Here is a 24,035-nt window from a genome sequence, read left to right on the forward strand (position 1 = left end):
GATTTATTACCTGCAGGTCAAACCAGATGTCGGTGGCAAACAACACACTATTGGGTCCTCTTGCTGGCTAGTAACAGAAAAAAGTTTGATTGGTGAAAATGTAGATGGGGGATAAATTAAAACGCAAGATTAATGTGCGGAAGAGGTAGGAAAGTGTTAAACTTGACACAGAGAGGCCATCACTTTAATAAGAGTCAATGAGAAAAACATGCAACAAAATGAATGATAATTTTAATGCAACTAAGGTTAAAATCTGATATTTCAATGAATGCATTTAATAGAAAAACACAGCTTTTAAACCATTCTTATTCTTATTCTTACAATTTGATTTAAAAATACTTATTTCAACTAGTGAGTAGAAATATTCCCTTAAAATTATTCTAAGCTATTTACTTAGACAGAGTAAGAGATACACATGTTTTATTCAAGTCTTGTATGTCTCTTCTTTCCGTCATACACCGGAAGAAGAAGGTAACACCTAGTACCAGAACATATCGTTTTAAGACCTTTTATCTAGGGAAGTTTGAAAGAAAAGAAGTTGAAGCATACCTACTCCTAGTTAGCCATAACATTCAGCTTTTAGTGTTTTTTTGTGTGAAGTTCTCTGACGGTGAAACTTTCAATTGAACCAACTGAAAATAAAAATGCTAATTTGGTACTATAACTAAGCTTTTGTAACTCCAGACAAAATCCTTGAAAATAAATAAATAAATAAATATTACAGTGCCATCTAAAGAAGAGCAAGTTAAGTATAAGAATTGTATGCATTTCAAATTTGAGAAAACTAAAGATGATTTTACCTTTGTTTTTTTTCTTTTTATTACCCAGCTACAAACCAGTGGTTTCTCCCTGCAGTAAGAGGTGACATCCCACCTGGCTGTGCCGCCCATGGTTTTGTCTGCGATGGAACAAGAATTCTTGTGTTTGGTGGGATGGTGGAATATGGACGATACAGTAATGAGCTATATGAACTGCAGGTGAGATGAAATCCTTGCTTTCTGGATTACTAGTGATCTGCGGAATGTGATGGAGAAAGTTGTCACTGAGGCGAGCTGTTGTCCTCATAAAAAGGCACATACATGATGGTTTGGGCCTGGAATCGTGCATGAAATGAGGAAAAGGAATAGTAGGTTTTTTGTTGCTTATGAGCTTCAAGAGAATGGAAGTGGTGGCTCGCGCGGGTGTGTAAATGCAAGTAAATGGTTATTTATACTTTCCTGATCATCTTTCTATTATTTGGCTACTGGGCATGAAATCAATGTACACTTTAAAAGAGCAGGCTTAAAAACTGTATTTAAAGGGTTTATAAATATATGCTTATAAAACTGCAAAGGACATTCTGGTCCTATGAGGATACTTCGGAAGAAAAGAGAGGTATTGATTCTACAAGGGACATCAGAAAAAGGAGCCTCGCATAGAGAACTTGAGCCTGTTTTAACACAAGAAATGTTTTTTGCTGTTTTTCATTGTTGGCTGGAGTCCTCAGGCCTCTTACATTTTCAACCCTGGCAAAAAATGCCATGTAATTTGAATAACTCGCCAAGCCTTAGTAGGAGAGAGATTGTTGTAAACCACTGCATTTTTCAGATGCTACGTTTCCCCTATCTTTCAGCTTCCAGACTATTGTCACGAAACTATTAATACTTTAGGCTTAAATCCTCATTAGGTGGATCTCTTGTTCTGCCACTCAGTTCTAAAAATACTCCAAGAAGAGACTAGAGGTCTGTTTTAGCAGAATGTGCTGCGTACAAGTGTTTCTGTTGATACACTTACTGCACTCGTACATAGTTACTCATCAGGCCTATTGCTACTCAAGATTACTATTGGTTTTAAACCTTGTACTGGCACCAGTAGTAATACTCAACTTATTTGTGATAATTTGATCTCCCTTAGTTGAGTTGATCTGCTGGCTTTCTAACACACAACTTTCTTATTACACAAACTCAGCAGGCCCACTAACCTGGTGAGATGTTTCACAGTCTTGAAAAGTGGCTGAGCTATTTACAACCATTTTCTTTTGCAAGACAAAGGAAATCACGTTCTATGCTTGGGACTTTGAAACAAGAGTGCAACCCCAACTTTTTTAGGGATGAATGGTTGGACATTGATAGTAAAAGAGATGTGAGGTCACAGCAGAATTGCACATGGTCCTTAGTGATTAATAGCCTTTGTTTGAAAGAATGAAAATACACTTTAATGTAACTTCTGTTTTTGTTTCTGCATAAGGCAAGTCGCTGGCTCTGGAAAAAACTAAAACCTCAGCTACCACAAACCGGTTTACCACCTTGTCCTCGACTCGGCCACAGCTTTTCTTTATATGGTAACAAGTGTTATTTATTTGGTGGCCTGGCAAATGAAAGTGAAGATTCAAACAATAATGTTCCCAGGTACGGCAACTCGCCTCGTAATGCATTCAAGACAGTAGATTATCTATTTCTAATTTTAAAAATAAGTTACATTGTTTTTTCTGATTGAATTTGCTATTTGTTCTTCTTAATTGCTTTCTTTGTCACGCCTGCTTGTGGTTGCAAAAATATTACAGAATGCTCAGTCAAAATGTTTTAGACCATATGGATTGTCTATTAATTGCACTTCTTTGGTATGTGGTTGACTATGAGGCTGGCTCTTAAATGTAGTTTGACTTTTTAGTTCTGTCGCCATTACGAATGTATGATCGTAGATCAGTCCATTATTCAAACATACATTAGAAAGGAGCACTTGCAGATGTCCTGTTGTGTTGTGTAGGATTTCTGTAGGATCAATAAGCCACCAGCGGAGCACCAGTGCACATGTGCTGTTCTTACAGGCCAGAGGCATGTAAGGCAAATGTTCCCAGTCAGTGGAGAGTTGAATACTTGTAGGGACAGTTAAAATGTTCTACTGTGTTGTTTATCCGTAAATTACCAACTTCTTTTTCTTGCTAACTCACAGTTTGTGAAATATTTAAGACATTTTAAAGAGATTTTTAGCACTAAATAAGCATGTGCTTAATGAGAGCACAGAGTGGGTGTGTAAAAGCAATAGATTAACAAGAATTATTGTGGTGTGTGTGATTGTTCATCTGTGTGCAAATTATAATCTCCATTAAGGGATACAGGAAACTGTCAAGTCAGATCAGCTCTTTGATGCTTAGCGAAACCAAAGAAATAAAGCTATCACCAAGAAAAAGCCCCTTACCCTGCACATCATTGAGTGAAATTTGTATACTCTTTAAAATCGTGCTATTGTGCTCATGTGAATAATTTGATGTATATCATCTCTGGTCGTAGGTACCTGGTCCTAGAAATAAAGGTCAATCAAGTGGCTCGTAAAGCGTGACTACTCACATTTAAGTGTCTCAAGGTGCTGGAGGGGGAATGGGGGGTACTGCAGATCTGTCGCAAGGCACTGTGGTTTAGTCGAAGAGCCAGGTCTTGAGGTCCTTCCTGAATTGGGGCAGTGACAGTGAATGCCTTGGGGGGAGAGGCAGGGTGTCCCAGGTCTTTGCTGTGAAGTAGGAGAAGGATCTTTCCCTGGTCTTGCGGATGCATGGGATGGCTGCCCGGGTCAGTTGGGCGTAGCGGAGGTCTCTGGTGGGCGCGTGGAACAAGAGGCTGTGGTTGAGGTATGCAGGTCCTGTGTTATGTAGGGCTTTGTAGGCGTGTGTAAGCCTGGGCTTAGTTTGCGGAATTTTGCTACATAAAACTTCGCGAAGTTACAAAGAAAGTCCGCGAAGTTCTACGAGTGGCAGAGTGCTGGTATTTCTGCCGCTCTTGTAGAAATTCTACCAGAGCGGCAGCTCGCACTCTTGAACTTACTGTTCGCGATCGTGAACTTACCGAGCGGGGAAAAACCCTGCTGCACATCGCGAAGCGGAGTTTTCTGCACTCAGCGAACTCCGCGGAGTGCAGAAAACTCTGCTAATGGAGCGAAGTTCACCGCCCAGGCCTAGGTGTGTGTGAGGAGCTTGAAGGTGATTCTTTTGTTGACTGGGAGCCAGTGGAGATCACTCAGGTGGCTGGTGAGGTGGCTGTGGTGGAGGATGTTGAGGATGATTCTGGCGGAGTGGTTCTGGATGCTTTACAGTTTCTTGAAGAGTTTCTGGGTGATGACGATGTATAGTGCGTTGCCATAATCGAGTCTGCTGCTGATGAGTGCATCATATGAGGTGACATATGGAGCAATTTAACATATTAAATGTGCCTCCATAACCGGACTAGGGAAGGTTACATCTATGTGGTTTGTATACTACGGTATTTAGTTTGGCTCATTGCATTATTTTAAAAATATATATATATATGGTTTTCATAAAGATCACTACAGCGAACAGTACAAGCTTTTCTACATACACTCCTAGATTTGGTAACATTTGACCACTCCTCTTCGCAAAATTGTTCAAACACTTGTGGAACATTGATAGACCGCGTTATCAAGTCACTCCACAAGTTTTAGTTTGAATTTACATTGGAAATCAATTTGGCTAGCTAAAGACCTTTTGTGTTGTGTGACATTGCCACTCTATTTTAGCTTTGGTCGCATGCTTTGGGTCACTGTCATGCTTAAAAGTGAACTTCGATCCTAGGCTCAGCTTCTTTCACATTGGCAAAGAGCAGCACATTGTTTTCATGAGAATGAGCAAATGTTTTCACCTGGACAGTTTTGCAGTTTGTTCGATTTATATTCTATCCTGTCCTCACAGTTACCCCAATCCCTGCAGAGGAGACACCCCCTTAAACTGATGCTGCCAACACCTTCCTTTGCAGTAGGGATGGTGTTTTTTGGTTGTGTGCCATCAAATATTTTGACTCATGGCTACAGAAGTTCCTGAGTTTTATTTGTATACATATTTGTATAAAAAGATCACGCTGCGTTTTCTTGAGTAATGGATGCCCTCTTGCCACCCTGACACACAGACCAGATTTCTAGGGTGCTTGGGATATCATTGTTGCATTCAAAATCTAAAGGAGCTACAGGGTTCAATGGCCAAGTCTGGAAAAGGATTCCATTGCAACTTAAAAAAACTCTCAGTAATCAGCCTCTTTGGAAGGATATCAACTTCCACCGCTTAAGGGGACCATCCAGTGACTGATGTTAGACTAGCACTCAAAGCCAAAGTGCACACATCAGAAAGGAATGTTTCGGAACTCCTGTTGTTGGTGTTTGTTAGAGACACAAATAACTGTTATATTTTCTCTACAGTGGATGGTCTGTTTGATAATATACTTGACCATGCTACAAGGAATATTCAGTGTCTTTGATTTGTTTTCATACTCCTGATCTGTTTTGTAAATTTTCTTAGTCCTCCTTGGTGTTCATAGTTTAATCTCTAACCCAGCAGAGGAAACCTACAGGAACAGCTGAATTTATTCTAAAAGCATGCCATCATTAGAGTTTAAGACAAGGAGAGGCTGATTAAGCAGTTTTAATGATCAGTTACCCAGGAGCTAAGTTTTAATTGCAGTCACATTTTTTGTTGTATTTAATGTTTTAATACTTTCTAGTATATTTGTTTTATACTACTGGGGAATTAAGGTTCCTAACCCAGCGCTTCTTTTTCTCACTTGGTGTTTCTAAATCAGTGGCTCAGTTCGGAATCTGACCCTAAATATGCTTCTGATTGAACTGGGAGTAATGTCTTGTATACAGGGAATATTTGGATCTCCTGTTCCCCACCGTAAAGAAAGATGACCCTTAGACCTTCTTTTATGTGGTGTAGTCACAATTGTCTTTACCCACTTCTTCTTGGGACTGATACTGTAGTTGACTCAGTGACTTAAGAGAAATGGAAAACAGAAGTGAAGAAGAATACATTAATGGCCCGATTACGACTTAGGCAGTTTGGCGCTGGGTCTGCCCCGCCATCGCATCGCCAAAGCTGTGGTCAGACCGCCTGTCAGATGAGGAGTTTGCTCCTATCTGGCGGGTTGGTTTTGTGTTCTGATGGCAGTGGCCAGTTTTTAATGTTAACGTGCATTTTACGTAAAAGCTATAGTGTTGTCTTATTTGGATTGACCCCATTCACGTGTATGGGATGGGCACTTCTAGTAAAAGATAGCTGCATGTTTATTTGTTATGGTTGTTGATTGAACAACAGCTAAAGGTTACTTTCAGAGGTGTGGCTGACTGAACCCTTATATGTGGAGACCACTGTTTTCAAAATGTTGAAGTTGACTTTCTTACAGTGCCATATTTGCTGATGTTGTCATGTAAACAATTGTAGAATGCGTGTTTTTAAATTTCCTGGCACTGCTCGATTTACAAAGCCATTTGTTCGTGTAAGTGCAACTGATGTGCAAGTGTCTTGATTTAAAAATAATTCACACCATGTGAATTTGTACTTTTAGATTTATTTCCACATACATATCATTGCCCCAATATGGTATAATATTAAGCATGGTTAAATCTCTTACAATGGGCTGTTGGCGTCACTCGGCAGAAACATTTGGTAAAGCCCACAAACTGGGGCATTCCCAAACTTCTCCTTGAACGACTCTCAGCCTGTAAACAGTCACAGATTTGCTCCTTCCCTCATAGGCATGTTTCCAAGGTATGAATAGGAAGGGAATGCCGCCCAAAATATTTCCCTGTGGAGAAAAAAGTAAAACTACAATTGTTCCCATGCAAAGACAATTTTGGATATCCAGTTGCACCCTATGTACTATTAACCCCTGCGACCAGTCTTCACGTAATTAGGATTCACAAAACCTTTCCAGAAGTACTCTTGTAAAGTTCAGACTGTCACAGGTTTTAAGATGTACTCGGAAAGATATGTGAATTCCTAAAATATTTAACACTTCAACCTTACTGGGTGAAAAGCTGGGTCGTAGATGTATAAATATTTTGGTGCATCTATCCCTTTGCCTGTGCAGAGGTGGAATAATCTTGGGGTTGTACGCGTTAACAGAAAAAATTGCTTTGTGCAGTGACTGCTTGTACCCAAATTAGCCCGTGATTTAAATATGTGAGCTTGTTATTTGGGAAGCATTTACTGAACTTTAGTTATCTGGGATGGATAAGCTACTTGAGGAGCTCTGAAATTAAAGGAATGAAGAGGATTGTGCGGCACAGTACAGGTGTATATAGTTTTGTAGGTTAAAAGTTATAATGAGAGGTATCAATAGAGAAAAAAGGGGAGAGCGTGAATAAGGAGGAAAAACAGGCTGCAATACTGCGTGAAACTATATCCATGTTCTGGTATTCTATGCCATTTGTTAGCTGACACAACAATGTGCTCGATGGAATGCTTGAATTAATCTCAGCCACCAGCAATCTCTCATGCCAAATCCCAATCCATCGTTTTTTGTCCACCATGCCATCTCAGTTTGGGCCCAGCAATATGCAAATAAGCCTAGGCCCTGCTCCAATCAGAGTAGTCCATGCCGAACTGTCAGGTTAATTCAAGTATCTATCACCTGGCAATCACTCAGGCTGCATCCTAATCCATCGTTTTTCACCCACCATGTCACCTTAGGTTTTTTGTATGCTTTAATTTGTTTGCTACTATACCTAATCAAGAAAGACTAGTCCAACAGGACGTGCTGGGGTATTAAGGGTGTATGTTTGATGATGTATGTTTAAAGAAACACTTTATTTCCTGTTATAAAGTCCTCACCCCCCCAACCTAGTTGGTGGTATGCTTCATTATCGGGCCCACTCGATGACACCGAATGTGTCCTGGTTGTGCTTCAACGCCTGTGTTACAGCAGAGCAGGTGTGTTGCGGAGTGTGCAGTGTTGGTGACTTGAAAGGTGAAAGGTTAAAAACTGTCCAGTGGTCCCATTTCCTAAAGGTTTTCCTTAATGCTTGGGCCTCTGGCAGTGATCAAAGCAATGGGTTGGATGTAGGTGGAGTAGTATTACGGTACTCCTGCATCCAGTGGGTGGTCTACATGTTTCAGCCAGGCCTTATTCTATAAACTGGCTTTCCTCAGGACCTATGTGATATGTGAAGGTGTGATCTATGCTACTAGTCGTGTCATAGGTCAGAAAAATGTGTTGCATGCGCTAAGGTGCATTATATGTAAGAGGGGGCTTCCCTCTCAAGACATTAACAATTTATGTATTTGTTTCCTATCTGTAGAATTTCCTTATACTGAATATGTTTTCTCTGTGTAAAGTACAAAGATGGCTTCTGTCTCTCATCACATTGTTAAATTGTTTTAGACATTAGTATTATTGATAAGCTAACCTTGAATCTGATGTTACTTGCTATTCTGTATTCTAATATGAACATGCTTTGTGACAAACCTTTGGTACCTTGCACTGTTTTTCACTAACTTGCTTTTCCTTTTGCTCTTTAATTTTTTTCTTTTCAAAATGACTGAACCTAGGTATCTGAATGATTTCTATGAGCTGGATCTGCGACCTGGGTCCGGGGTTGTGGGCTGGAATATTCCCATAAACAAGGGAACAGTGCCTTCCCCCCGAGAATCCCACACTGCCATTGTTTACTGCAGGAAAGATTCCAGAAAACCGAAGTTGTACATTTTTGGGGGGATGTGCGGGCACCGACTGGACGACCTCTGGGAGCTAGACCTAGGTGGGTACAATCAGGCAAGTAACACAGTGCGAAAGGCTGCTGTCTCAGTCGTATATTTCACTGGTTTCTTCCCTCCTCGGTGCATGCTGCATTTTGTTTCCTGTGGTTTCTTTTTTTGTGCTTTTCAAAAAGTGAGTTTCAAATTGTAATCTGTAATCAAATACTTGCCACATCTTGAACCTTCTTTATAGGCTCAAAAGCTTTCATTAATGCGCCACATTGATGGAAAAGGTAACCAATAAGCACATTATTATGTCAATTAAGGTAAAATGATGGAGAAAATTGTAATATCCCAAAGATTTCAGAGTTGGCTTGGGACAGTGAAAGAAAGAACTATGTGAGTTCTCATTATGTGTTTGTTTTAAACATTAGACCAGTTTAAAACATTAAACCCGTAATGTTTTAAACCGTAGACCAGTAATTATTTTTTTTATTTTTTTATTTCTTAAGTTTTATATAGCGTAAACTAGATCCCGAAGGATATCAGAGCGCTTTACAAGTGAGGCCAAGAGTGTAATGACAACAACAAATTAGTAAAAGATGGGGATCATACAATACAGAAAAGAAAGTGGGCCATGAGGAGGAAATAATATGCATACAAAAATTCATCATCGTTGTCTGTCGACTCCCCCCTACCCCACCGCTCTTACCTGCACCAGCCGTCACTGGGGGAAAAGTAAAGTCTACCCTTTCCATGCTATTTATGTTATATATTGTACAGTTCTCCTGACAAAATTGTGCCAGGTTAACTGACATCTCTAAATTACATTTTTCCAGGGCGTAGAGCTCATCCAGTACTGATGAAAGCACAGGGCACTACGGTCATTACACTTTAGGGCTGAAACAGGTTGACTTTTATGTAGGGAATAGGATTATCTCCGTGGACACCCCCTTTTCTTGTTTTAGAATACCAAGAACACTACAAATGAAGGGATACCGTAGAAAGTATTTTTTATTATAAGACCCCAGCAGGAGAATATCCAAAGTGCTACTTGGAACATAGTCGAGGTCATCCTGTTTTGTTTTAGGGAATAAGAAGAGACCAGATAATGAATCATGCCACCAATAGAGTGTGTGGTGGTCTAAATAACAACTTGTTAGGGTCAAGCCTTATACCTTGCACAATAGGCTACCTTTTGGTGGGACATACTATAAAAGCTAGCACAATTTGTCACTTTACTGCATGTCAGCAAAGCGACAAGATTTTTCCCTTTACAGGAAAAGTAGATTTCTGACGTTTGATTTCCCTAGGACAAGTAGATATTTTATAAAATACCACATCCTTGCACAGGCACTCTTCTTGCATAGGCCAGACATGAATGTTACGGAACCCAGTTTCAGGAGACTGAACAGACCTTTTACAGGGAACATAGACCATTTACCATTCCCTGCCATTCACACCCAAGAGTTAACTGCCTTAAGAGGAGTATGTCATACCAATATGCACCCACATGAGTCGGAGGTATTATCAATACAGTGTAGTCATGATATGTAACCTCTTGTAGCACAATATCAAGTCCATAACTGATATTTACAAACACAGTGTAGTCATGATATGTAACCTCTTGTAGCACAATATCAAGTCCATAACTGATATTTACAGACAAGGTTCAGGAACAAGGGCACTATCTTGTATCATTTGCAATACAAATAAAATTATCAACAGTTCAGATGGACGATCTGTGGTTTTGTATAAACAGGAGAATGTACAGCATTTATGTTCTAGAGTGTACAGTTAAGATAAATTCTTTCCCCAAAGTTGTTGATCAAAAGTACTCTTGAAATTCAATAATGTGAGTAACAGCTCTTCCTGATTGAGAACAGAACCGCATGTGTGAACTGTTTTCAACAGCAACGTGATCAGAGAGTGGAATTCCTTCTCCAAATAAAACATTGTTTGCAGGCAAATCTGTACTGGTTTGTTCATTTCTGAACAAGTCATATGTACCGAACGTTTGGACTTAATGAACTCACCAGATACTGGGTGTCATCATGCCCAAGAGCTGACATCCGCTCCAGAAATTCCTGCCATCAAAGAATCCCTTGCACGAAAGTTTGCATGGAGAAATACAAAAATGTATTCTAGAACTACCAACTTCACAGAATCCCACCACATGTCACGGGATGCCTGCTACCTTCACACGGACTCTCGGTGGAGAGCCAATATGACACAATGGGAGAAAAAGTGAGCTGGAAACCCCTGCACAGAGAGGTTTTCCAGCTTTTGTGAGGAAGCTCTGCACATCTTATGACCATTGGTGGAATGAGGTTGGTCGTGTAGGGTGAGGGAATGGGGAGGGATGTGCAACCTCTCCAAGAACTCAGAGCCAGCCTCATAAGCTGTTTATGTTTTTTTGAGGGGTGAAGGGATAGATATGACTCGTATGCAGAGCTCAACACTGAGCCACACCCCTACCCACTCAAAAGCCCCCCAACAACCACTTATAACAATGGACTCAAGGCATTGGCCCCTAATCAGACCCCTGCCCCCTCCTCTCACACGAGAAAACAATTGATTGAAGTTGACCGGTCTAGTATTATCTAATGTTGTATGCCTTGATTCCTTGAAGTAACTGATTCTTTGTTAATCATGCTCGACTAGGACTCAACATCACTATGTTCTAATGCTACTCCGAGATCTTCTGACCAAGCTATTTCAAACACCTCCAAACACAACACATTTTCACGAGATTAGCAGTTTGTCAAAAAGACCTGATCTGAGGGGATGGTTTATCACATATCTTTATCATTTTCTCAGTATACGTTCTTTTTTACAGTGATTGGTATGTGCAGCTTCCTTTACCAGATATGATGGTAACAGCACATAAAGAAGGCAGTGATGTGGTAGGAGTTTCCTTACGACAAGTGATGCAGTCAATGTCAGCCAGTCTTTTGAAACATACATTTTGCCCATAACGGATGTGCCTAGATCTGACCAGTGTGAAGGGCTTAGGTCGATATGGAGGTAGGTAGGGCTGCCTTAGTAGTGCAGTTGGGGAAAGTCTTTTAGGATCTAGACCCACCTGGCATTGCACTCTATACCTACATATTTATAGCTATAGTTCAGTGTGATTCTATCAGCAAGAAGTTTAATTACATATTATGGAACGGCTGAAAGTCGACATAGTTGCCAGCTCTTTGGGAGTCACAGCTGCAGGGGTCGTCCTTTTTCATGCTGGGTTGTCACCATCTATAACTCATTTCTCTGAGGAATACACCTTTCTGCATTTTTCTGACCTATGAATTTCTTTCCAGGTTTCTGCTAGTCTGAAATATCTTTGCCCCCCCAGCCGTATCCGTCCAGTGCTGCCAGAAAGCTCCATATGGCTTCATCGGCAACTCTGCCTCTGAACATACATGACAACACCAGAGTATATTAGGCAGGTGCTGGCACACTGGCATCAGTTCTGTTTTTCTGCATGTCATTGACCTGAGTCTGGAGCTCTCTCTGTATGTTTCACTTAGGAAATTTTTGAGCATATGTACAGTGACTGTCGAATGTCTCATCCAATAGTTTCAGGTGTCAGGCCTTAGTGCAAATTCCGCAAGACACTGCCCCTTTCTGTGGATCTTTGTTGGAGCCTACAATTGTTTTTGTCTCCATGGATCCGAAGGCCATCTTGGAGCAGGAGGTAGAGTTGTTTTTGGTTAAGACCCTCTAGGAGATAGCTGATTGATCTCCTACCTCCCACAGTAAGTCATCTGTAAAGGTAGATTTTGTAGCCCACCCCCCACACAAAAAAGTGCCTGCTCCCAGGACAATTAAGAGTCTTCAAGACTAGATTTTCCAGACATTGGACAAATACACCATTTCACACTGGTTAATCCTCTGTATCACGATCTGCTATGACGAGGCAAATAAAGATCCTCTGGAAGGCCTTGGCTACCTCCACGGTCCTCCCCAAAAGACTCCAGCCGCAGCCCTTTGCTGGACACTACTTAGTCATGCTTGCATAATTTTGGTATGCAATATTGTCTGATGTCTCAGGTTGGCATTAATTTGTATTTTGCCTGAGCTCTGTTGAATGACTTCTTGGTTGACTGGAACTATTAATTCTCACCTTGTAGGGTGCTATTGCTTTAGAACTTATTCTTAAGGTGAGAAATCTGTGGGAAGACGTGTCCAGCATTAGTAAAACATATTTCTCTTCCAGGGGATCCTCATCAAAGTCATAAGCACAGGAATATTCCCGCCTATGTGCGGGACCCCGGAAACACATCACATATATGTGAAAAACATTTATGTACACAATGCAGCCTCTCATAGACGTGCTTAGCAATGTTGCAATGACTTCTCATGTACATAAACATTCCAATAAAGCAGGGAGAAAGAAAGTCTTTGAAAACTGCTTTAATATACAGCAGAAAACACAATCCTGCAAGTAATAATGAAAAAACATTTCCAGCACATAGGCTGCATTGTAGAAACATCAGTGTAGAAAGCTGAAAAGCTAACCCACATAAACACTCAGATAAACTGGCACTGCTCCTTTAAGGCAGCCATGACCCCTAGCTTCCCATCATGCCTCAGGGGTGACAGTTAGGACAGTTGTTCTTTCCGGCTCCTTCTGTCAGGACCCTGGTTACTTCAGCTCTACCTTTTTTTCAGATTTCTGTCAGAAAATACTTAATTTTTGTTATTTTACTTCAACATCTTTCTAGTGTTGGAGTGTTTCTCTACTGTTTTTTAGGGAGTTGAGCATTGCTTTTTAGTCAGAAATGCCATCTCTTTTTTAACCTTGCCCTTCCTGTGGCAAGAAGAAGGCTAAATCAGACTCCCATCCTGTATGTATTCTATGCCTTCCTTCTGAACATAATCCTAAAACCTGCCAGCCTTGCCAGCTGCTGTCCAAGTGAACTCTGAAGGACAGGGAGAGGCTTCGCCTCTTTGGGCTGGCTGTGAAGAGAAGATCACTTTCTAGAGGCAGGTCACCGATGAAGAAGAGGAGAGAGAGATCATCCACTCCATCTAGAAGTAAGATTCCCGTATGCTCTCCATCGGCGTCGTGCTCGGTGCCTCAAATCCCTTCATGGACAACGAAAACGTCTACGAGAACACCACCGATGGTGGGCTTGCCACCGAGAGAACACTGGTCGTCATCGAAGAATGCAGGTACTTCGAATCCTCTGCCGTCGGCAACCCAGCGACGATCGGCGTCGAGGAGACGCTCTCCGTTGGTGTGGGCTCGCCCAGCATCGAGAAGCAGATCTCCTTTGTTGCCGTCGATGAGTCGTTCGACGTTGAGACAGGCTCCGCCATCGCAGGGTCACCAGCGATCGGCGTCGAAGCAAACATCTCCGTCGACGTCAACCAGACGACGGTCGACGTCGAGACAGGCTCTGCCGTCGCAGTGTCAACAGCAATCGGGGTCGAAGCACACATCTCCATCGACGTCAGTCAGGCGACGGTCGATGTCGAGACATGCCTCGTCAGCCGAGGCTAGACACTCATCGCCTCCGTCGTCGTTCAAGCAGCTTTTGACATCGAAGGCGCAATCCTCTCCGACGGCGAGGTATTCAATGTCGAGACCAAAAGGGAAATATACCAAATGTCGTTCGACGTCAAGACGAGAAGTGTCCCACTCTGGACTCCACTGATTTCTAGAAGACGGTCAACGTCGAGGGAAAGATCAATGTCGAGAAGAATTTCTCCGTCTACCCGCTCATCGTTGAGGTCTCCTGCACACTCAAAGTCGAAGGCAAGTTCTATGGGCTCCAGACATTCGAAGCAAACTGAGAGATCGATGCCGAGGAGAGGATCAGGCACTAGGAACTCACCAGTGATGGTGACACAGAGCAGGTCGACGTCGAGACACTCCCCATCGATGTCACATTGCTCATCAAGATGCCGATCGCGCTCCAGAAGCTGCAGAGAGTCTTTTCACTCCATTCGGAGCTCACCCCAGACGGTTGCTTCATCACGCAGTGCTTCTGTTCACTCGCATCAGCCTACAAAATCACCGCCAAGAGGTTCTTCAAGGAGACCGCAATCTCCTTCCATCCATCTCTTTCCTAGATGGCTACAACCTCTCCATTATTGGCAGACAGGGCCCGCAGGTCATGCTCAACGACCTACGGACTACTCCGGTCCCCTGCACAGATCACCATTGGAGCGTCTTCTGCAGGAAGTGGACAGATCACCCACCACTCGGGCCAGAGTACACTGAAGCAGATCCCCTGAATGCAGGTCATCTCAGGGACATACCAAGAGGCGGCGTACACCATCTTGGTCTTCCTCTTCGACACATTCATCCAAAAGGGATTACTCACCTACCCTGACGGATAGTCTTCCCTCCAGAGTGTCGCCTATTGATGATGTAAACACTTTTCATGATGTTCTCACCAGAGGGGCTCAGAAGCTGGGCATCACCATGTCAGCTCCTCAGACAACCACGTCCATCATTTTTGAGACTCTCCATCAAAGGTCTGCAGCTAGGCCATGTCTCCCTTTTGGTCCCTGGTATCATCGAGCCGGTAATGGATCTCTTCCTGGCTCCAGCATTGGCTAAAGCAGCTCCCGCTCGGATCCTTAAGAAATATAAGCCAGCGGCATCGGATCCTCTTTTGCTTAGATCAGATCCACCTCCGGATGTATCTTCCTCCTCCGCTCCTCCGGATAAAGAGAGTAGAGCACAAGATTCTTGGGGACAGAAGGCTTGTGGCTCTGAAACGTCTTCTCTACAAGTGTCCAACGCTGCGGCTCTGCTGGGTCGTTATGACAGGTCACTATGGGACTCACTGGAGCGCTTCAAGGACAAGCTTCAAAAAGATGATCAACAGGACTTCTCTGAAATCCTTCAGGAGGGTGCTCTGGTGGCAAACCAGGTAATCAGCACTGCAGCAGATGGTGCGTCCCTGGCAGCTCACTCTTATGCACATGGCATATGTTCACGACGATCTTCCTGGCTGCGCCTCACAGTGTTAAAACCGGAGACGCAGCAGCGCATCTTGAATCTCCCTTTTTCTTGCACTTCACTGTTTGGTGCGCACACAGACGAAGAAATGGCGAGGATGAAGGCAGAGTTGGACAGCTTAAAGGCTGTGGGCATAGAGAAGAAAAAGGAATTTAGGAAGAGATACAGGCCCTACAATCGGAAAAACTACCAACAGAGGGTTCAAACCCCTCAATGGTCGCAAAACAAACAGGGCAAGTCCCAGTATCAAGGCCGCCATTCCTCGAGAGGAAGAGGAGGACATCAACAGCAGTCCTCCTCAGCAACAAAACTCCAGGGAAGCAATGAACGTCTGCTTTCTCTAGCACTGTTGCACACTCCAGTGGGAGGAAGTATCTCAAGTTACGTTCAAGAGTGGCGCAACTTAACCAAAGATCAGTGGGTGCTAAATATACTAAAAAATGGGCACACACTACGTTTTTGTGCGTCCCCAAGAGACATTCCTCCGGTGAAATCTCGTCATCTACATATATACCTCCTGTGTCAGGAAGTTTTGACCCTTCTCGAAAAGCGAGCAATAGAAGAGATCCCTAATGCACAGAGAGGAAAGGGAGTGTACTCTCAATACTTCCTTGTTCATAAAAAAGATCAACCAAACAAGTTCAGACCAATTCTGGATCTACGTTCCCTAAACAAGTCCATCAAAAAGGAAAAGTTTTGAATGTTGGCGCTCCAACAAATATTCACACATCTAAAGAAAGGCGATTGGATGTGTTTGGTGGACCTCCAAGATGCGTACGTTTACATCCCAATCACAGCATGACACCGCAAGTTCTTGCGATTCATGGTGGGAACAAAACACTAGTAGTTCAAAGTCTTACCCTTCGGCCTAAAATCAGCTCCAAGGGTATTCACCAAATGCATGGAAGTTGTAGCAGCAGCATTACATCGCCACGGCCTGTTCGTATATCCATATCTGGACGACTGGCTGTTGAAGGGATCTTCTCCTCAAATGGTGCAAGAACACCTTCACATCTGCCAAGATCTCCTTTAGCGCTTAGGACTGCATGTCAACCTGGACAAGTCGCTCCTTCAACCGACTCAATCACTCCATTATCTGGTCGCCAACCTCAAAACCGATCTCGGAAAAGTGTTTCATTTGGAGGAGAGACTGTCATCAATGAGAGACAAAGGCAACACCATCCTTCAGGCTCATCAGCCGTCAGTAAGACAGGTGGCTTCTCTGCTAGGGTCGATGGCCTTGTGCATTTTTCTCATACCCAATGCCAGATTGAGGATGAGACCATTACAACAAGATCTCAATGACTAATGTGATCAATCCTCGGGTCAGTGGAACAACCACATTCTCCTCTCTCTTGCACCAAAGAAGTCCATTCTTTGGTGGCTGCAACCACAGAATTTTCTAGTGAGAGTCACTTTTCAGCAACCTCTGCCAGAACAATCCCTGATCACGGATGCATCACTTCAGAGCGGGGGAGCGCATCTGGGTCATCTGCTAACTCAGGGCAGATGGACCAACAGAGAACAGACATATCACATCAATTTGCTAGAACTGCGGGCGGTTCATTTAGCCCTCAAGGCTTTTCAGCCGTCCGTTCAATCCTGATCGATCCTAGTACAAACGGACAATACAACCACTATGTATTATTTGAACAAACAAGGTGGAACACGCTCTCGCCCTCTGCCTCTCGAATCCCAGGCGATCTGGCACTGGCTGCTAGCCAGAAACCTGTCGCTCACAGCATTCCATCTGCCCTGTAGAGCAGAACGTGCGAGCAGACGCCCTCAGTCGTCACTTCCAAGAGCAAGAAGTCTGGGCGCTCAACGACGAAGTGGTGGCGGACATTTTTCATCAATGGGGTCATCCCTTCATCGATCTCTTTGCAGAGGATCAAAACAGAAAATGCCACACCTTCGCATCCAGGTTTTACCGACCAGGAACAAGGGGGAATTCGCGTTTGATAGATTGGTCAGGGATGTTTGCATACCCCTTTCCACCCCTCCCTCTCATTCCAAAGGTAGTGGCCATACTGCGGCGATCCAGAATGAAGATGATACTCCTAGCACTGGACTGGCCTCGCCAATGGTGGTATCCGGACCTGTTGCAACTCTCGGTTCGCCCGCATCGGAGACTTCTCACCAAAATGTGAAGGAAGATTCTGCACCCCAGCCTTCCCTCGCTCAGCTTGACAGCATGGCTTCTGAAGTCCTGCAGTACTGACATTTGAACCTCCCTTAAAGCTGGATGGACATTTTAAGGGAGTCAAAGAGACCTTCCACAAGAACTTCATACTCTCTCAAGTGGAAAAGGTTTTACTTGTGGTGTATCCGTAATGGTTGGAGTCCAGTTAACGGGCAAGAGGAGGTAATCTTGCCGTATCTACTCTACTTGGCCAAATCTGGTTTGAAGTATTCATCCATAAAAGTACATTAGGCGGCCATCACAGCATATTGTAAATCACTCAACCAACCTTCTTTCTTTCAACTTCAGGTGGTCAAGGACTTCCTACAAGGGTTGAAGAAGGTTTATACTCCTGTTCGACCTCCTTCTCCTCCTTGGGAGTTGAATCTAGTCTTGTCTAAATTGATGGGACCACTATTTGAACCCATTCATAAGGCCACATTAAAACACCTTACTTGGAAAGTAGCTTTTCTAGTAGCAATTACATCAGCACGCAGAGTAAGTGAAATACAAACACTCTGTTCTAAAGAACCCTGTACGGTTTTCCACCATAGTAGGGTGGTTATGCAAACTCACCCTTCCTTCCTGCCAAAGGTTGTGTCTGAGTCTCATGTTAATCAGATGATTTCTCTACCCTCTTTCTTTCCCAACCCTACCACACCAGCAGAAATGTCTCTTCATTCGCTAGACCTCAAGAGGGTTCTCAAGTTCTATTTGGATGCAACGAAATCCATTAGAAAAGCTGATCAATTGTTTGTAAACTATAGCTCTGTTAGAACAGGCTTCCCAGCTTCTAAAAGATCCATTTCAAGATGGATAGTCTATTGCATAAAGTTGGCCTACCAAATAGCAAATAAGCCTCTGTTTGCCTCCCCTAAAGCTCACTCTACCAGGGGCAAGGCTGCTACGGTTGCATTTCTGCATAGTGTACCGACGGCCGAGATTTGCCAGGCTGCAACTTGGAAGTCGGTACATACGTTTACCAGGCATTACTGTCTGAATTCAGACTCCAGGGCAGATACCCAAGTGGGCCAGGCCTCCTTGAGGAATTTGTTTCAATGCTAACCTATTGGAGTCTGTGTAGGCCTTATGGCTGTTATGTATCTTGATCGTACTATGTTTACATGCCCGCAGGATGAGGGGATGGGCTTGCTATTCTATTCATGTGCTTATGACTATTGATGAGGATCCCCTGGAAGAGAAGGATACGTTACTTACCTGTAATCCTAGTTCTCTTCCAGGGGTATCCTCATCAAAGTCATAAGCAACCCATCCTCCTCCCCGGGCAAGTGAACATGATACATATAACTCTTTGTAAAATGGTCTGCGGTTATGCGCAAAGAACAACTGACCTAACTGTCACCCCTGAGGCATGATGGGAGGCTAGGGGTCATGGCTGCCTTAAACGCACGGTGCCAGTTTATCTGAGTGTTTATGTGAGTTAGCTTTTCAGCTTTCTACACTAATGTTTCTAAAATGCAGCCTATGTACTGGCAATGTTTTTTCATTATTCCTTGCAGGATTGTGTTTTCTGCTGTATATTAAAGCAGTCTTCAAAGACTTTCTTTCTCCCTGCTTTATTGGAATATGTTTGTGTGCATGAAAAGTCATTGCAACATTTCTCAGCATGTCTATGGGAGGCCGCATTGTGTGTTTTATATATATATGTATATATATAGAGCTACAGATATGGTTTTCACATATATGTGATGTGTTTCCTGGGTCCTGCACATAGGCGGGAATATTCATGTGCTTATGACTTTGATGAGGATACCCCTGGAAGAGAACTAGGATTACAGGTAAGTAACTTATCCTTACCTTCAGTATTGATAATTCTGGTGAGTACATAATCTTCCTCCAAATTCCTCACTTCCCCCCCTTCCTCTTGTCCGCTGATGAGTTAGTAGTGCCATGGCTGATACAAGTACAAAGTATGCAAATATTTTATATATCATATTTGTTGTTCTCGTTCCTCTCTCGGTTCCTTTCTGCATGCATCGACAATGGTGGCACTGGATGAACATTTATTGCTAGAAAATAATTTTGCAGACTAGTCAGCAGCTTAGAAGAAGACTCATAAGGTGATGAGTCTGCAAGAACATTGTGTATTTATTGGTATATCACTACCAAAGGTAAGTAACTTTTTATATAATGTATATTATGCCATGTCAAGCGTTATGTTATATGATATGTTAAATGTTATGTTATGTTAATTTGTATAGTGCTCATCTAACCCGGAAAATATATCAAGGCACTGGGGAAAAGAGACTGTTCCGGCTCTCACAAGGGCCTAGTGGAAAACCCAGGTTTTCAGTTTCTTGAGAAATTTGAGGACTGAATTGGCAGCTCTGAGATACACCATCCGTGCTGCCACACATCTTCCTGCACTTTTGGTGGCCTTCCAAATCTATCTGTAGAAGAGCCATGTCTTCCGCATGTCCCAGATACATTTAGATAGCCTTCTTTAGAGATACTGTGACCTTGTCCTGGATTTCAATGTGTACTTTAATCTGATTTTTCAGCTAACAGTAAGGCTATCCTATTGTAACAGGTCACCCTTAATCTTCCAAATAATTATGTCAAAATGTTGCCTTTAAGTAAAAAATGCATTTTTCCTGATAGGTGAAGAGTGTTAGTTCTGATTTTTCATAATTCCCGGAAACCTCCGATCAAGGGATGAATTCTTAAACTGTGCCCAGTGTAGGAATAGTGAAATTGTACCCTGTTAAACTTGTATCTAGAGACTGTACTAACAAGATTCAATTGTATTTTCTTTAATCCGGAATGAAACAATGATAACCTGAGATAAATCTGCTAAAACAAGACCTGTAATCTGCTTTTACTTGTAAACTCTACAACAGGAGCATAACTCACTGAGCTATATTAGTGCCTGAGTTATTTCCTTCTGACTATTCTAAACACACATCCAGACAGGGTTCTGTACCTGCCTTGCAGCCCTCACTTTCCATGTCATGAACTTCAGGCTACAGGTACTCCCTGACGACTAACCACAGGGATGAGCATCCCCAGGCAAGGACTTGTCTTAGCGGATAGCTCTGTATCTTCAGTATGTCCCCCTCCAGCTTCACCGGATCCCTGTGGTGACTCGAATGTCTTAGAATTTGATCTGAGCACCAGTCTCTAGCAAACTGGTGCCAAGATCTCTTCCCCTTCCATTTCAAATGCTGATCTGGCAAGCCACATGTTCACAGGAAAAAAGCTTTACACAGTTTTCGAAAATAATATGCACCTACTCCTAGCAAATCATTGTGCCTACCTTTTCCTGGCAAATTATGTTACACACCTGCTCCTGGCAAATAAAATTGCCTGCCTGCTCATGACAAATAAATGTACACACTTTGTCCTAACAAATAACTCTATCTTTTTGTTCTGTCAAATAATGTAACACACCTAGTCCCAACAAATAACTACCTGCCTCCTTCTGGCAAATAATTTTATATTCTACTGTAAGCAAATCATTTTACATTCTTGTTCCTTTATTATAGCTGTATATGTGCCAACTCTGTTTGAGGAGATTTACAAGCCTGATCTGGAAAACCGCTTCATATACTTATTCACTGCATGCAACTTCACATGTGTTCTCCATACAAATAATTTGCCCAATTCTGACAATTAACTCTGTGCCTAGTACTGTCAAATAACATTAACAGCCAATGTCTGAAATAATTTCTCTTGGCAAATAACGTTAACTGCTGACTCCTGGTAAAAAAAAAAAAACCATTAACTACCTACCCTTACTAAATAACGTTATCTGCCAACTCCTCGAAAATACCTTTACATACCTCCTTTTGGGATCTAACTTTATCTGTCCATTTCAGAAAAGGTTACCTACTGTAGGCAAATTATTTTACACATATGTGTATATGTGTGTATTTATCAAGGTCAGGTATAATGTCATCCATGATGTCATGTCATGTGTCATCAGTGATGTAATCAATGATGTCGTAGATTATGTCATGAGTGATGCTATTTGTGAGGTCATAAGCAGTGCATGACGAGGGTGTAAGTTATAGTTACTTCAGTTAACTGATATTGGTAAATTGTAATGTTTTTTTTGTTGTTGTTTTTTTTGTTTAAAAGGTTAAATTTGTGGGGGGGGCGTGGCTAGCAGCCGAGCATGGCGGCCGCTTGAAGAGGGAGCTCCCTGAGGCATATCGGCCTTCACCATAATCCGACACATTTATCCGACGCACCGCCCGCCTGAAGCGGCGGAACCAGCACCGGGACCCAAGCGGTAGCTCTAGGTCCAACTCCGGAGTGCATCAGAGGCCGGATACCGCAGTGTCAGACACCGGCGTCCCTGGGCCTGTATCGGCGTGAGAGCACCGGCCTGGCGTGCTTGCTGCCCCCGGCGGAGGTGCGCTCTGGCCGGCCTGGCCTCGGACCCAGCAACTGCTCCCCTGGGGGTCCGCCTTGACAAGTAAGGATTGCCTTCCCGGGGAACCTGATGTGACGGGAATAAACAGGAGCAACCACCGGGGGCTGTGAGACGGAGCTGCGACCTCTTGGAAGGACTGAACAGGTGCGATTAACCGAGATCGAACTAAGCCAGAGTGAGACGCCATATTGAATACACACTAACATTACTGCGAGCGCCCGGAGGAAGAGCCGGAGATCCTGAGAGGACTAGGGCCCCCCTCGCTGGGACGGCGCACACTGAGGACAGTAAGTGATCCTGTCAATAACGTGCTGACTGCACGCATCAACAGCAACGCAAGTGATACCGTCAGAGACACATGCCTCGCCCGGGAGCGATATAACGGGTGGGACCCCATTGAATGCCGCTCTGGTCGGGCCCCAGGCTGACTCCCATCACCCTCCCGGGACACAGTAGTGGCGCGGTGCTACAGCGAGGGACATACTCCGGAGCAGAGGGTTTGGTTAGGAGCCTGTCAACGCGGGACCCACCACCTGGTTAACTGCGCAACGATCCGACGGCTTCCCCCCCTGCATTCAACCACCCTGTGGACCCAGCCGGCGCCATAACGTTCACTAGCACTGATAACTTATACAAGACTACAGCTGCAGAACAACAGCCTCATACACGTGTGACCCACTCAAAGACAGGGCATCGACGACCCCTTGGCTGATTTGGGAATAACCCCTAGACCCACACGTCAGGTGCCCAGCGGTACGACCTGAAGTGGGTTACGCCTCCACTCATGGCGGGCAAAGGAACCAGGAGTACTTCGACGCAAGCCAAACTGGACAAGTTTGCCTATAGCCATCATGGGAACTCCCAAAATACTGGAAGGAGCTCCGCAGGCTCTCCTCCTGACTCGGAAGGAACCAAGAAGGTGACACTAGAGGACATTATGAAGACCCTCTCAGAGGTAAAGATGACAGTGTGTTCCATCTCGTCCGAGGTTACGCTGCTACGTGCAGACTTCCAGAAAATGTCCGAAAGAGTTTCTCAAGTTGAAGTGGTAACAAAATCATTGATAGAAGACACTTCGGAACTGCAGGTGGCAATGGAACGGATGGAAAAAGTCGCCAAGGTACTGCAGGACAAGTTGGACGACCAAGAAGGGCGTTCCCGAAGAAACAACATACGCATTCTTGGCCTGCCGGAGACGGAGGGGAAGAGAGCGATGGACCTATACGTCGAAGACCTCATAAAGAATAAACTGCAACCTAAGGGACTATCTCACTTCTTCTCTGTCGAAAGGGCTCACAGGGTTCCTGGTGGAACACCCAAACCTGGGGCTGCGCCACGGCCGGTGCTGGCAAGACTTTTTAATTTCAGAGACAGAGATGCGATCCTACAAGCGGCGAGGGTTTCGCCCCCTGTCAAGCTACAAAACGCAACATTGGCCTTTTTTCCGGACTACACAGCAGACGTGGCCAGACGCCGGAAATCATTCACTGACGTCAAGAAAGTGCTCCGAGACAAGGGCCTGCCATACTCAATGTTATTCCCCGCTAAACTGAGGATTGTGGCGGACGGAAAGAACTGGTTTTTTGACAAGCCAGAAGTGGCGCAAGACTGGGTTGATGGCTGGAGACAGGTGGAAAAACATCGGCGCACACACAGAGATCGGGCAGACCATCGTAACAACGGACATGCGGACGTACCGGCCAGCCCTCCTGCGAACCAAGACGGCGCTACGGAGTTGGACTCTGATTTGGAACGGGACCCGCTTGGCTCCGGACAGCCGGCCCAGTTGGAGAGGCCGATTGTCTAGGAGTCTGAGCGGGACCGACATGAGGGGCCCTGGAGCTGGTGAAGCTGAGTAGGGTGGGCAGTAGCCGATGCCTGTAGGGGACTCACCAACCCCACGAGCAAGTAAGGTGGTTAGGAATGGGGAAAAGCACTCTGCCAAGTTTGGGAAACGGGTAGGGATATGGACCGTGGGGCAGGGGAGCAGGGAGGGGGGATGGAGAGGGAGTTGTAATGTTAA

General features: G+C 43.9%; 1 protein-coding gene across 1 annotated transcript in view; it reads left to right on the forward strand.

Moving 5' to 3' along the window:
- HCFC2 (host cell factor C2) overlaps nt 1-24,035 on the forward strand; it is a 168,422-nt gene that overhangs the window by 22,328 nt on the left and 122,059 nt on the right. Inside the window, exons 2-4 of the mRNA XM_078674976.1 lie at nt 829-977; nt 2,227-2,387; nt 8,309-8,517. Of these exons, the coding sequence (XP_078531102.1) occupies nt 829-977; nt 2,227-2,387; nt 8,309-8,517 (519 nt within the window). The remainder of the gene's footprint in view (nt 1-828; nt 978-2,226; nt 2,388-8,308; nt 8,518-24,035) is intronic.

This window comes from Lissotriton helveticus, chromosome 1_1 (genome assembly GCF_964261635.1).
Source record: "Lissotriton helveticus chromosome 1_1, aLisHel1.1, whole genome shotgun sequence".
Classification (NCBI taxonomy): Eukaryota; Metazoa; Chordata; class Amphibia; order Caudata; family Salamandridae; genus Lissotriton; species Lissotriton helveticus.